Source organism: Schistocerca nitens, chromosome 1 (assembly GCF_023898315.1).
Source record: "Schistocerca nitens isolate TAMUIC-IGC-003100 chromosome 1, iqSchNite1.1, whole genome shotgun sequence".
Taxonomy (NCBI): domain Eukaryota; kingdom Metazoa; phylum Arthropoda; class Insecta; order Orthoptera; family Acrididae; genus Schistocerca; species Schistocerca nitens.
Genome location: NC_064614.1, coordinates 981,252,541 through 981,270,111, shown reverse-complemented (window position 1 = coordinate 981,270,111; position 17,571 = coordinate 981,252,541). Strand labels below are relative to the sequence as shown.

Below are 17,571 nucleotides of genomic sequence, written 5' to 3'. Positions count from 1 at the left end.
CTTCACGGGCGATCCACGTTTCCACCGAGCGCCACCTATCGGCAGTCCCTGTCCATTTTTCCATGCTCGCTACTCTGAGATTCCCGCAGTATTTCGGACGTACTTATACATCCGCACTGAAGGAGATGGATTCATTGCCCATCTAGGCGAATCAATTATATGAATGCGTGGCATCTGTTCTTTCGGATATGTCCGATGTTCTTTCGGATATGTCCGAATGAAGAGACACCACGCATTCATACAATTAATTTGTACATCTTTTTATGCGAACTATGTGATGCGCCCTGTCAAGATACGAAGCCGACACTCTCAAATTGCGAGACAAGTTATGTGGACGACGTTTGTTTGCTGTATTGGCACCTCGGTGTCTTGAAGAGTCTCCCCCCTCCTTTCCCCTGCCGTAATGCCTGCCTGTCAGCGGACAGGAGTCGCGTGGGCGCAGCACGTGTTGCGGCTCGTTTAAACAGCGGCGCGCGCGCGGCGCATGCGCACTGGCCGCCCGGCGCGCATCGGCCGGCGAGCACGCGGACCCGCGCGGCGCAGAGGACGGCACGGGCAGAGATGCTGCGGCTGCCGCTGTCGGCGTGCTGCCCCGCCGCCATGGACTGCGCGCGTGACCACGAGCTGCTGCTGCTGCGCGAGCACCACCGCCGCCTGCACCTGCTGGCCGCGCTCTCCGCCTCGCAGCGCCTTGTCGCCCTCTCGCAGGTACTGTTGCTACGGCAACGCCGGCCGCTCTTCGCACGTCTCCCACGTCTCGTCATGCTACGGGTACTTTCATCTGCGCCTTAATATGGGCGGCCCATCATTTAACGTAATAACGCAACGCCTTTCGATCGTCACAGGTGTTATGCATTTTAGGCAAGCAGCGATGGTCGAATTCCCAACGTGTCGTAAATGAATGGAATCTACATTTGCGTACATATTCAGAAAACCACTGCGAAGTGCAACGCAAAAGTTACTTACCTTAGTACCTTAGGTTTTCTTCTCATTCCAATCGAATGTGAGGAGAATGACTATAAATAAATTCCTCTGTGGCTTCTGTAATTTGTCGAATAATATCTCCCTAGAGGAGCAGTACGTAGCCGCCTGAAGCAGCTGTCATATCCTAAAATGAAACTTTTAAGCCTCTTCAGTTTTGCTGTTGTCGTCTTGAGTCCGACGACTAGTTTCAGAGGACTGTCCACCCCAGTCTATCATGTACAAAACTTTGCATAACTTTCAGAAGCTGTAACATCACCCTTCCTAATCAGCCTATCAGATTGTGATATAAAATACGGTGATTGCGTATGCCTGGTGAAATTTTACAATGAGCAAGGCCATCGTTACCGAAGGAAAATAATACCGGTTAGTAGGAGGAAAGTGTACAAAAGATCCTTCTGAAGAAAGAATCTGTTCTAAACATAATCTACATACCGACAATAATTTTGAAGTGGATGGAATTTAGTGAAATCACTCACGAACCACACATGGGGGAAAAGGTACCACGTAATATGTAACACAAAAAATACTGATTAGCAAAAAAGAGACAATTAAAAGGTCACCAGTCCACTAGGCCAATGAATATCCAGAATCGTAAGAAACGTAATGGCAAAGGAAATTAAGCAAATAATCACTGGCATTGGAACAGAAGGTTGTCACGCTTTTCCACAATACAATAGTTCAGGAGAAAATAAATGAATCAGAAAGCACTGAGTTTGCAGTTACTTACTCTGAAATACTAAATTATGAAAGCAAAGTTAAATGAAGTTGCTAGTTAAACCAGTGGCTAACTAATACTGAAACTGTGTTACGTAAAAAATGACTTTCAGTAACCTCAGCTTAACGTAACGCAAAATTTGGAAAAAGGCAAGCAATTTACTTTTCATTATTGAGAGATTGAATTGATTCACTTGAAGCAAGTGAGCAACTGGTTTTCTTTTAACATAAGAACAATGAAATACATACCAAGTCCCTCGCTAAGCTAAATACGGAATGAATCAAATTGCGCACTCTCAATTTGTGCTGTATCTTTAGCTATTAGTCTTGCCAGTGAAATTTTACGTTACTTTAAGTTCAAAAATGGCTCTGAGCACTATGGGACTTAACATCTATGATCATCAGTCCCCTAGAACTTAGAACTACTTCAACCTAACTAACCTAAGTACATCACACAACACCCAGTCATCACGAGGCAGAGAAAATACGTTACTTTAAGTGAGTGATGTTAATACTCAAAATTGCAAATCAGTTAAGCCTCTGTTATGCAATATAAGAATGAAAGTTATTGAGGCAGCAAAATTTAAACAGAAGTTAGTCGCCGGCCAGAGTGGCCGTGCGGTTCTAGGCGCTACAGTCTGGAACCGAGCGACCGCTACGGTCGCAGGTTCGAATCCTGCCTCGGGCATGGATGTGTGTGATGTCCTTAGGTTAGTTAGGTTTCATTAGTGCTAGGCGACTGATGACCTCAGAAGTTAAGTCGCATAGTGCTCAGAGCCATTTGAACCATTTTTGAACAGAAACTAGTCATTAGTAAACAAACAAAAGTGGCAGTAGATAGTTAATCAATTTTCATATTTTTACAACATTCGGTGATTGCCTGGAAAGGAAAAGGACAGTGCTTGGTAATAATGTCTGAGGACAATGATGGCACAGGTGCAATGCAGGTTATTAATTAAGAAAGATAGTTATTAAAGTTTGTGAAAGAAATGCCACTGAGTAATGTCTGTGCAATACTAGTTATACGTTGTCGGTTAACAGTTTTAGGATGTTGTAACTGAGCGGACAACGAAGAATGTAGCCGACAACAATGTTGAGCTGCTGCTGTTGCTGCTGGTTGCGAACCACGAGTCGCTTCTATAGCCACGGATAGTTCTGGGACCGCCAATAGCTATGGCTGCAGTTTCGTCCGCCCGTCCACTGCGACCGTGCTCTCTGCCGGAGCGACCAACAAACACTTCCGCACTCTTTCAAGACTCAAGCTGCTGTGTCTCCTTTCTGCTCGCAACGTGACAGAGACTCTCCATGCGCTAAGATAAACAACGGCACAGCTACTGCCCTTTCGTCGTTGCTGTCGATACATTTAAATAAAGTTCACTTGGCTATTACCCAGCAGTTTACAATATTTGCATTACAATTACAACCAGTTATATACATTGACAAGTAAATACACAATTGTATCCATTACGTTTTATAGTTTCTGTCATAAGGCTTCCAGATTAAGAATTACCAGTGTATTGTCCGCCTGCTTAGCTGGGTGGTAACGTGCTCGCCTCTGATGCAAGCGGGCCCGGGTTCGATTTGCGGCTGGAATGGTGATTTTCTCCGCTCAGGGACTGGGTGTTGTGTTGCCCTCATCATCATTTCATCATCATCAACGGCGCGCAAGTCGCCCAAGGTGGCGTCGAATGAAATCGGCCTTGCACTTGGCGGCCGAACTTCCCCGAATAGGGGCCTCCCGACCATGATGCCATACGATCATTTCCATTTACCAGCATATTACAATTTATCACTAGATATTAAACGGCGAAAAATTTGGAATGGTGTAGAAGGTATTTTATCTGCATTTCGGTGTTACAAAGCCACACCCACTTCAACTAGCTAACTGTAAACAAGTCTTGGTCGCCCTCTACAGATTTCGCCTTCCTCCCCTCTCTCCCCTCCCGCTTTTCAACACACGCAATTCCCTCCATTATAAAATTGGAGATTTCTGATGTCCCGTGGTGTATCCTATCAACCGATGCCTTCTCTTAGGCAAGTTGTGCAATAATTTTTTTCCCATATTATATTTAGTACCTCTTCAACTGCTACCCGATCTACCCATGTAATCTTTTGCCACGAAAACGGAGGTATCCTGCTTCCATTGAGAACCCTGCACTTACTCACAACGAAACACCAAGGCACCTGATAGTAACAGTTGATTGAATATCTTGCGGAGGCCACCTAACGAAAACATCCCAGAAGCTAAGACAAGAAACTGTGGTGCAACCTGAGGAATGTCGACAATCACGCTGCGTTCTTCTTTTCTGTGTCTTCTCAAACGATGAATATTGTGCCCCAGTTTCACAAACAGCTCACATGCACAAAAAATAATATCTAAATAACACTATGCCGATGATTTCTGGTGTTGTCGAAACAAATTCTACGCAGTGGTTACAACCTCAACTAGTAAGCGTATTGATTCTCTCTTACTGGAAATTTGTGGTAAGATCCTATGGAACGAAACTGCTGAGGTCATCGGTCCATAGGCTTGCACAATACTTAATCTAACTTTAAGTAACTTACGCTAATGACAACACACACACTCATACCCGGGGCAGGACTCGAACCTTCGACGGGGGGAAGCCACGCGAACCGTGACAACTCGCCCCTAGACCGCTCGGCTACCCCGCGTGGCTTTCTCTCTTACTTTTTGACGTTACTGACTATAATATGACGGTACTTAACGCGTCTGTGGCTTAATTTGGACTGAAGGGATGAAAGTGTACCAAGTGATTTCTAGCCGTAATACTGCCTGGCCGTCTGAGAAATAAGATTCTTGGTTACCTTGTGAAGATTTTATTCGTTTGCGCCACTGCAATATATGCTTTTATACTTTTTGATTTTTTAAATTTGTTGGCTATTCTTCATTATGACTTATTTGTGTAAACATTTTACCAGCAATTTTAAGCAAGGACTTTTATATGGCTTTATTGTTTATCATGTTTCTTTGCGATAATATTTGGTAACCTAATAGCTATCGCAACCGATGACCTACATACGCCATCTGCTATGGGTTACGTATACTAGCCGTATACTTCTTATAAATTTCTATGCCTAGCCAGGAGCATGCCCGACTGCGCCTCCTACATTTTTACTGTGTAATGCATCTATGTAGGCCTGATCCCGTTTTAGTGGATATGCACGGCGCTGCACATCTGACAAATCTAACCCGCTGCTTATTTATAGCCGGCCGCGGTGGTCTCGCGGTTCTAGGCGCACAGTCCGGAACCGTGCGACTGCTACGGTCGCAGGTTCGAATCCTGCCTCGGGCATGGATGTGTGTGATGTCCTTAGGTTAGTTAGGTTTAAGTAGTTCTAAGTTGTAGGGGACTGATGACCACAGCAGTTGAGTCCCATAGTGCTCAGAGCCATGCTTATTTATACAAATATACGTACCTTTTGTGAAACTAAGCTGGTTATTTGCTTTGGAATACTTTTGGCTGTTCTCGAGATAAGTATTTTATAGGACACCGAACGAGACCTTTTTAAAAAAATTGACGAGGGCAACTGCCTGCTGTGGCTTTCATGAGTTTTAAGCGCAATTTCTCGCTCATTTAAAATGTTTTAAACCAGTAAGTTTATTTTTTCAAATTCTGACCACGGTGGTTTCCAGCTGGAAAATTTGTATGCTCGGCATCCTATGTGCTTAATATCATATTTTGCCAGTGAGTTGTTTTATTTATATGCTGCATCCTATGTGCTTAACACCATATTTTGCCGGTGAGTTGTTTTATTTTTTCGTGCTTGTCCAATTATGCTAAATCGGCGTCGTGTCATTTACGTGAAAGATTGTACTTTTTCTCGTAGGCCAATCTGTAGTTGCCTTGTATAAGGCGAAACGCGTCATTGGAGGCCAAATAAAATAAAAGATTCAGTTTTGTTCTTTCATATTCATAGAAGCGTAAATGTTCTCTCGAACGAGTGCAAAAACATCGTTCGTAACAGATACCTACCAATCCATTAAGATACTAATGATACCAACGATAACAGAGCCTCCCGAGGCGACAACCAACAAAAACAGCAGGTATCGTTATGGAAGACAAGGTCAACCGTACCAACGCGTGGACTCGAGAATGCACTGGACAACAAAATAATCATATGCCGCGCGTCACCGAAAAACCACCAGGTTTTGACGTGCCACGCAAAGCATGATCAGTGCTAAACAGGAACAGAAACCAACATGGCTGTTGTGTATATCCTTTTACACAAATTGAGTGGCTATCCTCTCCACTTCGTGATTGCGGAGAACTACAAATCGTCACGCACCACAAGAGAATGTCCCATAACATAATACGATGGCATACCAGAAGACTTCCTGCTGCATAACATAAATACTGCACATATGTATTTTACTCTGGATTCTTTATAAATAATAATTAGGTACGACTGAACCCTATCGTATCGCAAAAAGCTATTATGTTTCAACCTTCGGAGCTTTTTTCTCCTGGGGTCCTTCTTATTTCTTCAGTTCACTTCGTCCCTGGTCAGGTGGTGACTGCATTATCTGGCAGTACTTCCCATTTGCGAACTTTTCAGTTAAAAATGTCTTATTAACTTATAAGAGCCTTATCTAGATAATTTTTGAGCTACTGTATCCAGAGTACGGTTTTGAGTTGTTCAGTACTTCGACATTTTGTGAGTGAATCTCTTTGTTGGGAGTCTATGGATGTCACCATAAATTTCAGTCTTCTTTTTCTGAAAAGGCGAGACATGGACATCTCAGTCTTCTTTTTCTGAAAAGGCGAGAGATTCGATAGCTTTTTGGTTGTTGTTTGTGGATTGTAGTGTGTGCCCATCTTCTTTTCTTTCAGAGCCGAGTATCTTTCTTAGAATTTTGCGTTCTTCTTTCAGGATATCTGTTGAATCACCTTCAATGTGTAGTGTAAGCGTTTCGCTAGCGTACAAAACTTCGAGCTTGTTAACTGTGTATGGTGCATGATTTTCGTTTGTGTGGACATAATTTTTTTCTTACAGATACTGTAGATTCTACCATAAGATCTCCAAAGCTTCTGCATCCGAATTTTCTTTGTCATTTTTTCTCTCTCTGCAGGTTCAAGGATTTCGCCGAAACACTTGAAGTATGGAAATCCCTCTATTTGTCCATTTTTGCGATCAGTTTTTGAATAGGATGTTTAGATGATTTTCTGGAATGATATTTGGTGACCAACTCTTTCATCGCATTCCTTGACAGTTTCTGTTTAATTGCTGTCATCTCCTCGTTTCATTTGCAAAAACTAGCCAAGAAATCTGGATGCCATTCTTAAGTCTTCCAAGTCGTATTAGTTTCCAATGGCTTTGGTTTTTAAATTCTTCTTCCGACTCTCCTATGACTTAATCCAAAACCAAATTTTGACACATTAATACATATATTAATGCGTCAAAATCCCATACAATAATTAAAATAAATAGACGCTCAGTCTTCTGTTGCACTACATTTCAAAAGCTTATATTCTCTTCTTTCCTCTACCGTTTGTCATCCGCGTTTCACTTCCATAAAACACTACACTCCAGACAAATGCTTTAAGATAAGACTCCCCAACACTTAAATTTATTTTAGAGGTGAAAATAGTTATTCTTATAAAAGAGCTTTATTTGCTGTTACAAGTCTGCAATTTACACCCTCTTTACTTCTGTAGTCGTCAAATAGTTTGCTCCTGGAACAGCAAAAGTCATCAACTGCTTTTAGTGTCTCATTTCGTAATATAATTCCCTCCTCGTCACCTAATTTAATTTAATTTCATCCATTAGCCTTGTTTTACTTTTGTTGATGTCCATCTTATAAACTATTTTCATGACACTGTGCATTCAGCTGGTCTTCCAACTACTTTGCCGCCCGTCTCTCTCTGAATCACCACGCAATCGGTAATCCCTAAAGTTATTATTTTTCTGCCTAAACTGCAATTTCTTTTCCAAATTTCTGTTTCGTTTCCACTACTGTTTGCTCAAAGCACAGATAAGATAAGGTGGGGGCTAGGCTAGAACCCCGTCTCACTCCATTCTCAATGTCTCCCTCCCTTTTATGCTCTTCTGCAGCCTGGTTTCTGTAAAAGTTGTGAATAACCTTTCACTCGCTGTACTTCATCCCTGCTTTAATCAGAATTTCTAAGAACATATTCCAATCAACATCTGAATACTTCTTTCCTCAAGTCGTTCAGCTCTTTTCATTCAACACAAAGAACATGTTCCTGTACATAAAATGCCAGCTAAAACAGCAAACTTACGAGTAATTGCCTTTGAGAAATATGTAAGCAAATCAACTTCAAGCCTAAAAAATTTTTCAGCTCTACAGCTTCTTCGACCTCCACAGTGTTTGTTTCATAAATCTGTCCTTTCTTCTGGCAACTGTCCGCAGTATGATCCTTTCTTCTTTCAGTCTCCGTAGCTCCCTTTCATTTCGTACTTAACCTGCCCACTGCATTGCTGACATCCTTCTCCGGCAGCAAACTACAAATACTTTCGGTTCCTCCTTCTTTGATTGTCCTACATTTCACGTTTAATTTTTACGCAGTACTATGCTAGAGACATACCGTTTCGGCAATGTTTAATAGAAGTTGAGATTTCTTTCCCGTTTGCGTTGATCACTGTTTCAAAATTTAACTAGTTGCAATTGTATTTCTGCTACTCTCAATCACTTTCGTGTCAACTTAGTTTATTCATAATTCAAATTTCGTTCTGTTCTCACTCTGTCTACCTCTTTTACAATTTTTTAAACTATTCCTTACTATCGGTCAACTGCCATCAGTCCCCTTTGCACAGTTCTTTACAATTTCTCTGAAGTTTGTAGATTCAGACTTCTTGATATTGATTTTGTCAACATAAGAGTTTTATAGGTATGGTACAGCGCCGTATTGTAAAATAACTGTCACTGGATAAAATCGACGTTTTCAGTGACCTTCCTCTGGATCGGTATTATCCAGTGACATTTCACAATATGTCACTGGATAACGCCGACATTTTCAGTGATCTTCCTCTGGATTGGTATTATGCAGTGACACTTACTTCACAATATGCCACGTCGTCATGACCAGAAAACTCTTACGTTAAATGACTCCGGCCTTTAAAGCATTGGTTTCACTACTCGTCATTTTATATTTAATATTTCTATATTACCGTGGATGCTCAGGTTGCAGTCGTGGGTGGTTAACTTAAACTTTCCCTATTTCACACGTTATAATCCGGAAACTAATCATCGTACGAGTATCAAACTTGGTAGCATTAATGTACAGTGTATGGGATGCATGATTTCTAAGCCTCACAGCGCCACGGTCCAGTTCCAATTATGGCGACCAGGTGCCCTGATCAGTCATCGTGATTCATAGTCTCACACAAATGGTTCAAATGGCTCTGAGCACTATGGGACTTAACTTTTGAGGTCATCAGTCCCCTAGAACTTAGAACTACGTAAACCTAACTAACCTAAGGACATCACACACATCCATGCCCGAGGCAGGATTCGAACCTGCGACCGTAACGGTCGCGCGGTTCCTGACTGTAGCGCCTAGAACCGCTCGGCCACATCGGCCGGCCAGTCTCACACACCTGACCAGTCGTAGTGCACTTGTTTACGTGATGAAGAAGTTCGAATCAACTGGAGAACTGGGCGTCGCTCCGGAAAGATGCCGACGACCGGTTGCAGCACAGGTGGTTGATGAAATCGCTGTTGTTACGGCAGACAACGCTGCGCCTATTCCCGATCGTCAGGCAGTGTGCGTGCTACATCACGACGGTTGAATATCCCGTGGTCCACTGTACGGAAGGAGCTTCCAACCATTCTCAAATGGTATCCGCACAAACTCCATATCGTACAGAAGCTTGCACCACAGGACGCACAAAGACGTACTCTTTCTCTCTGTGATTGAAGTTGACGAGGGCTGGTCCTGGACCATCCTACGGACAGACGAAGCTCATTTTTCTCTGACAGGTGAGGTGAGCACACAGAATTGCCGAGTGTGAGGATCTTCACCTCCAGTCACTGTGCATAAGGTTCCTCTGTATTGTGAACGTGTCAACGCATGGTGTGGCTTCACGGCTACGTTCGTCATTGGTCCACTCTTTTTTGAACAGGTTGGCGCTCAAGGACCAAATGCGTGCAGTGTGACTGGCCAGTGTTACTGTGATATGCTTCACCAGCATATCACATCTGCCTTACAGGAGAGAGAAAGAGACACACTGAACTCAATAGTGTTCATCCAAGATGGGGCCTCACCACACATCGCTCGTGAAGTTCATCTGCTTCTCCGAAACACATTTGGAAACGATCTAATTATCAGCCGATCGATTCCAAAACGCTTGGTCTGCACAATCAACTGATCTAACTCCCTGTGATTTCTGGTTGTCGTGCTGTCTAAAGGATAAGGTTTACCAGGTAAACGTTCACATATGTGCTTATCTGAAGCGCAGCATATAAAGAGAGGTTAGACAGCATACCTACGGACATGCTTCGTTCTGCTATGCATAATATAATTCTGGGCTTTAAGACTCTTCTGGACTCTTCTGGGCGCCATATTGAGCTTCTATCGTAGCAGTAACGATACCGCTATGTAATTGTATGATGTACCGTAGGAGCACATTAAAAGTGTTTCAGTTGAATTGATTCTGCATTATTTCTCTTCCCCATGTCCTTGACATTAATGCTACCGAGTTTGGTCCTCTTACGGCACTTAGTTTCCATGTTATAACGTGTTATAACGTGTTATAACGTGAAGTTCATCTGCTTCTCCGAAACACATTTGGAAACGATCTAATTATCAGCCGATCGATTCCAAAACGCTTGGTCTGCACAATCAACTGATCTAACTCCCTGTGATTTCTGGTTGTCGTGCTGTCTAAAGGATAAGGTTTACCAGGTAAACGTTCACATATGTGCTTATCTGAAGCGCAGCATATAAAGAGAGGTTAGACAGCATACCTACGGACATGCTTCGTTCTGCTATGCATAATATAATTCTGGGCTTTAAGACTCTTCTGGACTCTTCTGGGCGCCATATTGAGCTTCTATCGTAGCAGTAACGATACCGCTATGTAATTGTATGATGTACCGTAGGAGCACATTAAAAGTGTTTCAGTTGAATTGATTCTGCATTATTTCTCTTCCCCATGTCCTTGACATTAATGCTACCGAGTTTGGTCCTCTTACGGCACTTAGTTTCCATGTTATAACGTGTTAAATAGGAAAAGTTTAATTATAGCCACCCGGTATATTTTGTGACTCATAAAAATATTCACGTACACTTAGAAATATACAAAAAATATTAAGAGTGACGTAGACAGATGGAAGTTGTTGCAGCCTTATTCGCAATACAGTATATGTTGCTTAAATTTTCTTTTCTTACATCTTTCCATCTCCATCTGTTATTATCACAAACCAGAGGCCTACAGAAAATTGATATAATGAGTACTTGGAATCTCTATCTAAATGCGTTGAAAAATTGTTGAAAGATAAGCGCAATCATTTCTATAAGTTCTTGCAGATCGAAATGTGCAAAACATAAAAAGAATTGAAATTATTTCAGAGTTCACAAAAAATCTACATTTTTATTTCCTTTCTGCAACTGTCTTTTGTTTCATCCATTGCTTATTCGCTGCACAAGTTAACCAAGAGTGGCTGTAGCCTAAGACCCTGGTTTGCTTTCTTCTTAACATGAATCTCTCTTTCTTGTAAATCTGCTTTATTATTAGAGCTTTGCTTAATGTCCTCAGAACCTATAAAAGACTTTAGGCATTATGAAATGATGCAACTTCGTTCAGCTTGCTTATACTGTGAACTATTTACATACACGGCTCTTGACCAGGACGTGCAAACTTCTGCTTGAAAAGGTAAGATGAAATCTGAAGCAAGAAATTATGGCTTCACGAGTGCAGGCACACGGATTAAGCAAACGTAAGACGACCCGTTCGGACAAGATATGGAATCGTGGTCCCAGACAACAGCATAAACATTGTAAAAAGTGACTGTCAAAAATCTTAGAAGCTCTGTCCGGCAATCTCTCTGAAGCCTGCAACCCTCTCAGTTTTTCGGTTGGTCGTTATCCACTAACGAGCTGGAAAATCACAACATCCACAAAGAATTTTCTGTAGGATGCGTTGCAAAGTATACCAGGAATAAGTGATTAACATTGCGAAGATACGGCTCACACGTAGACCATTTATCCTTTCTTGATATTTTATTTCCTCGCCTGCCAGAAATGGACTTGTCCGGAAACGATACATTGCCGCTCTTTCGCTGAGATCATTTACAAAATGCATAAATGTGTGTGTGTGTGTGTGTGTGTGTGTGTGTGTTTTAAATTATATTAAAACGCTTGGTAGTGCACAGAAGACTATAAATAAAATATTTCCTTTTAAGATGCTAACAATTTACAATAATGTTTATTACAAACGGAGCAGTTCACTTCTGTACCGTGTTATACATTACTGGCCATTAAAATTGCTCCACCAAGAAGAAATGCAGATGATAAACGGGTATTCATTGGACAAATATATTATACTAGAACTGACATGTGATTATATTTCACGCAATTTGGGTGCATGGATCCTGAGAAATCAGTACCCAGAACAACCACCTCTGGCCGTAATAACGGCCTTGATCCGCCTGGGCATTGAGTCAAACAGAGCTTGGATGGCGTGTACAGGTACAACTGTCCATGCAGCTTCAACACGATACCACAGTTCATCAACAGTAGTGACTGGCTTATTGTGACGAGCCAGTTGCTCGGCCACCATTGACCAGACGTTTTCAATTGGTGAGAGATCTGGAGAATGTGCTGGCCAGGGCAGCAGTAGAACATTTTCTGTATCCAGAAAGGCCCGTATAGGACCTGCAACATGCGGTCGTGCATTATACTGCTGAAATGTAGGGTTTTGCAGGGATCGAATGAAGGGTAGAGCCACGGGTCGTAACACATCTCAAATGTAACGTCCACTGTTCAAAGTGCCGTCAATGCGAACAAGAGGTGACCGAGACGTTTAACCAATGGCACACCATACCATCACGCCGGGTGATACGCCAGTTTGGCGATGACGAATACACGCTTCCAATGTGCGTTCATCGCGATGTCGCCAAACACGGATGCGACCATCATGATGCTGTAAACAGAACCTGGATTCATTCGAAAAAATGACGTTTTGCCATTCGTGCACCCAGGTTCGTCGTTGAGTACACCATCGCAGACGCTCCTGTCTGTGGTGCAGCCTCAAGGGTAACCGCAGCCATGGCCTCCGAGCTGATAGTCCATGCTGCTGCAAACGTCGTCGAACTGTTCGTGCAGATGGTTGTTGTCTTGCAAATGTCCCCATCTGTTGACTCAGGGATCGAGACGTGGCTGCACGATCCGTTACAGCCATGCGGATAAGATGCCTGTCATCTCGACTGCTAGTGATACGAGGCCGTTGGGATCCAGCACGGCGTTCCGTATTACCCTCCTGAACCCACCGATTCCATATTCTGCTAACAGTCATTGGATCTCGACCAACGCGAGCAGCAAAGTCGCGATATGATAAACCGCAATCGCAACAAGCTACAATCCGACCTTTATCAAAGTCGGAAACATGATGGTACGCATTTCTTCTCTTTACACGAGGCATCACAACAACGTTTCACCAGGCAACGCCGGTCAACTGCTGTTTGTGTATGAGAAATCGGTTGGAAACTTTCGTCATGTCAGCACGTTGTAGGTGTCGCCACCGGCGCCAACCTTGTGTGAATGCTCTGAAAAACTAATCATTTGCATATCATAGCATCTTCTTCCTGGAGGTTAAATTCGCGCCTGTCGCACATCATCTTCGTGGTGTAGCTATTTTAATGGCCAGTAGTGTAGGAAATGAGCAGTAGTGAGGAGTATTGCTGAGGGAGAGTGTTTTGAAAAGGATCTGATTAGAAAAGATGAATTGGAGCATCCCGAACGAACCCTTTGGAAAGGGGGGAATGGGCGGAGAGTCCTGACATGGGGAGGAAAGGGAATGTTCTGCTGAAGCTGTTATGATGGGTAGATCTCTGGGACAGGGTATGCAAAGTGTGTAGGTGTTACATTGGGAAACGGAGATGTGTTAGTACAAGCGCGGCAGAGTACAAGGGTTGAAAAGCAGAGATGAAATAGTAGAGTCTTTCGTGTCAAGTTTGCAGGAAGTGTATTAAATTCTGAGAGGAGAGATAGGGGAGTAATGAGGTGATACAAGATACGACTGGTGCAAGGTAGGCGGATACGGTAGGTGAGGTGGAGTGTTTGGTGTTCAAGGATTCTGAGGGAATGACAAAATTTTGGTGGAGCACAAATACAGGTCTCATCGGTAAAACAGAGAACTGGTGGTATTATGGATATGTAGATGTGGAATATTGTGCACGCGACCCCAGCATCGTGCTCTCTTGTGGGACTGGAAGATTTAGTGACCTATCAAGCTCGCTCCGTGAGCATCGGGCATTTTTAGCAGGTGACTGAGCTCGAAATGAACAGAATGGTCGCTCACCAGGAAATGGGTTTGTCATTTAGTGGCATTTCACTTCGTACAAACCATGTTACTACGGGAGTTATGCGTGTGTAAAACCTATGGACAAAAGAGGAGACGATGGACCATGATACATTAGTGCCAGCACAAAATGATTGCCTTCTTGTCGGACCGATATGTTCGTCTTTCACAGTTCTTTCTTTCCCTCTCGCCTGCACAAATACAAACCAATGTATTCATCCAGATAGCTGTGGATGAGATGCTGCTGTTTGATATGTAACGACGTAAATGACATTTTTGTCGTTTCTGTTATTCATAATGTTTACACAGTTCTTTGCTTATACATGTTGTTTAAAAAAAGTGTCACATATCCCTATGGGAGAGAATATTGGTCCTAACAAGAAGAAAATTCCTATAATTATATGTCCGGAAATCAATAAATGTTGAGGCTTTTTTATTTCTGAAGAATACTTTGTACTGTTTGGTGCTGTAGGCCGTCTTGCTGTTGCAGGCCATTCTACGATGAATTACCGGCGCTGCTGTAGAATTTCACCTTTGCAGGAGGACAACGGCTGTGGTTTATGCGTACCACGTTTCATGGGCGGTAACTTGGTCACGGATGTTCGGCAACGTGGCCTCCCGTTAAGCGGACCTGAATCCTTTGGATCTCTTGCTAACCGGACATGTAAAGGCACTGATGTATGGCCACATTATCAACAACGTGCAGATATTACAGGAGCATCTGAAGTATACAAGTGACGTAACCCGAATGGAGCCAGGTATATTTGAAGGAATGCGTGATTCACTGCAAAGAACGGCTGAATGCTGTTTCAGGATGCATGGAAACATATGCAGCATTGCCTATAGAACCTGCTTCTACTAACAGACAGATGGGAATTTAAGGACACATTGGTCAATTTCTCAGCAGGCAATGGTTTCCGGACGTATCATTAACCAACAAAAAAACGGTGTTATCGAAACACAAACAAGGCCAATATTTTACTGTTTATAAGACTGATTTAAAAGTGGGGTACCAGTTGTTTTGTTCTATCTTCCTTAGCACCCTTAAAAATGTTCCCAAAAATGTTGGCATGCGAACATATTCACGCTCTTTTTAACATGCAGCTCACCTCTCACTCTTACAAGATCCCCTAACTGTACCTCGCTCACACCCACTACTCCATACACTCATTCAGCCCATTTTATTGTCATTATCTCTTTGTGTGTATCTAACTGTCACTGTCTTCTGCCTCACAGCCACATACTCCTTCGTTCTGTCCTACTATTACTATCTTCTCTCAATTTCACTATCTCCCTCTTGCTCTCTCTAACTGCTACTCCTTCCCACTGCTGCTGTCTCTTATCAAAGACTCTGTCTCTCATTATCACTGACTCTCACCCACTTCCACTTTCTCCTTCTCTTTATTCCTCTCCCACTGGCGCAGTCTTCTTCGCTCTTTTCCTGGCACTATTCTGTCACTGTCACTGTCATTCTTTCTACACCACTGCGTCCTCTCTCAGCATAAAAAAGCACGGATATGTTCGCATGCCAAAATTTTCGGTAACATTTTTAAACACGCTGAGAAAGGTAGACTGAGGCAGCTGGTCTTCCTTCTTCAGTCAGAGTCTTTTAAACACTGGGTTCCCAGAACCCTTCTGATGATAACCGAGAGATTTTACAGCATATTTCCCCGTGCTACCTCACATTTTAAACTACATTTTCGCCTCGCATCGGATTTACGTGTATAAGTAGGCTAACTTTGAGCCTCCGTGTTTCTGAAACGGATAAAGACCTCAATAAACTATTCAAGGTTGTTCGAGATCGAGATCTTAGTAACGTATCGTAAAAGTTACACCTATTTGCTGCGACTCGGTTTTGATATCCAAAAACCGTGTTTTTGTTGTGTTTCTCGATAACGGACATAGATTTTTGACAACGTAAAGGTGGCACTTCTTGATAACTGCCTAGAGATATAGAAGATAACGTTATAATTTGAGCAGTTTGCTACGGTTACTTGTTATTTAGAGTTCGCCTCACATCAGAATTTACATGCGTATTTTTTGCGTAATGTATTGTATGTTGGAAACGGATAAGGATATCCATAAAATTTTCAAGGCTTTTCGAGATCGCGTTCTTAGAAATATATCATAAGGCCACCTTGGCTCGGTTTGGTCCGCAAAAATTGTGAAAAATCAAATTTACGGGAATCTCTAAGGAACCACCCAACAGCTAACACAGATTTCTGAAAACGGGAAGCTGGCATTTCTAGATAAACGCCTAGACAGTATAAGTCTGCCATTTGAGTAATTTGCTGCAGTTATTTATTACCTAGATTTCGGCTCATACCGGAGTTTATGTGCGTATTTTACGTGTAGAAGTAGGATAACTTTGAACGTCCGTATCTACGAAACGGATAGAGATATCAAGAGAATTTCCGAAGCTGTTCGAGGCGGGGATCTTAGCAATATATCGCAAAAATTTCAGCTATTTGCTGTGCATAGCCATCTTGGAATCTGCAGCTCGGTTTTGATACGGAAAAGTAGAAAGGAAAACCCTTTTTCGGTGTTTGTTTTAAAAACCGCCCGTAAACTAACCGTGCCTCCGTAAGCCCGTTAATGTCCAACGCAGGCCATAACAAAATGCAACAAGAACCAACCAATCTGCTCTATTTGCCTAAGCAGGATGAAGAGTGTAACATTCACACTTTGACTTTTACTGTAGGAAAGCGACGCTAAGACGATTCTTCTGTTGAGTATACAAATGGTTAGTAGCCCAAGGGCTATCCAGAACGCTACATCCTACCTTCCCATCACCTGCAGAAACCGAGGTATTAGCCCGGGAAGAATGTCGTTTTCATACGCGTCGTTTTGGATCATATTACGTAGCATGCTGTCGCTTGCGTACCGATAGTAACTTTTCTTCTAATTTTGACCTTTACGACCTCCTGTAGGAATTTGTGACATTTTGTAAATCATTAGCCTTAATAAAAATGAAGTCGTAATTTAAAAGACACACTTATATGCAGCAATTGTCGAAACAAAAGCGTACAAGACATTTTACTGCCTTCACCTTCGTGTAATGTGATATTTCGAGTTTCGCGGCCGAAAAGAAAAGTCACAAGAGCTGCCTAATTGATTGCATAAGAGGAAAAATTAACAAAGTGCAGATGATAAATATCACGTTTTTAGTCGGAATGGTTTAGGTCAAATCCGAGGAGGTGCGTCAATGTACGTCCACTTTGTTGACCCAACGCAGCACCAATGCAGTGGATGAGAACTTGTCTGCTTTCATCGTTCGACACTGTCTGCCTTGGGCTGAACTGGTAGCACACACATCATTGCTTCGGCTTCTGTTGCCTACAAACTACAAACGGCAGAGGCGGCAATTAT

The 17,571-nt window shown here is 42.7% G+C and overlaps 1 protein-coding gene across 1 annotated transcript in view; it reads left to right on the top strand.

Moving 5' to 3' along the window:
- The first annotated feature begins 561 nt into the window (after positions 1 to 561).
- The window catches only part of LOC126216970 (forkhead box protein L1-like), a 68,858-nt gene continuing 51,848 nt past the window's right edge, over positions 562 to 17,571 (top strand). The window contains exon 1 of the mRNA XM_049942109.1: positions 562 to 708. Coding sequence (XP_049798066.1) covers positions 562 to 708 — 147 coding nt within the window. The remainder of the gene's footprint in view (positions 709 to 17,571) is intronic.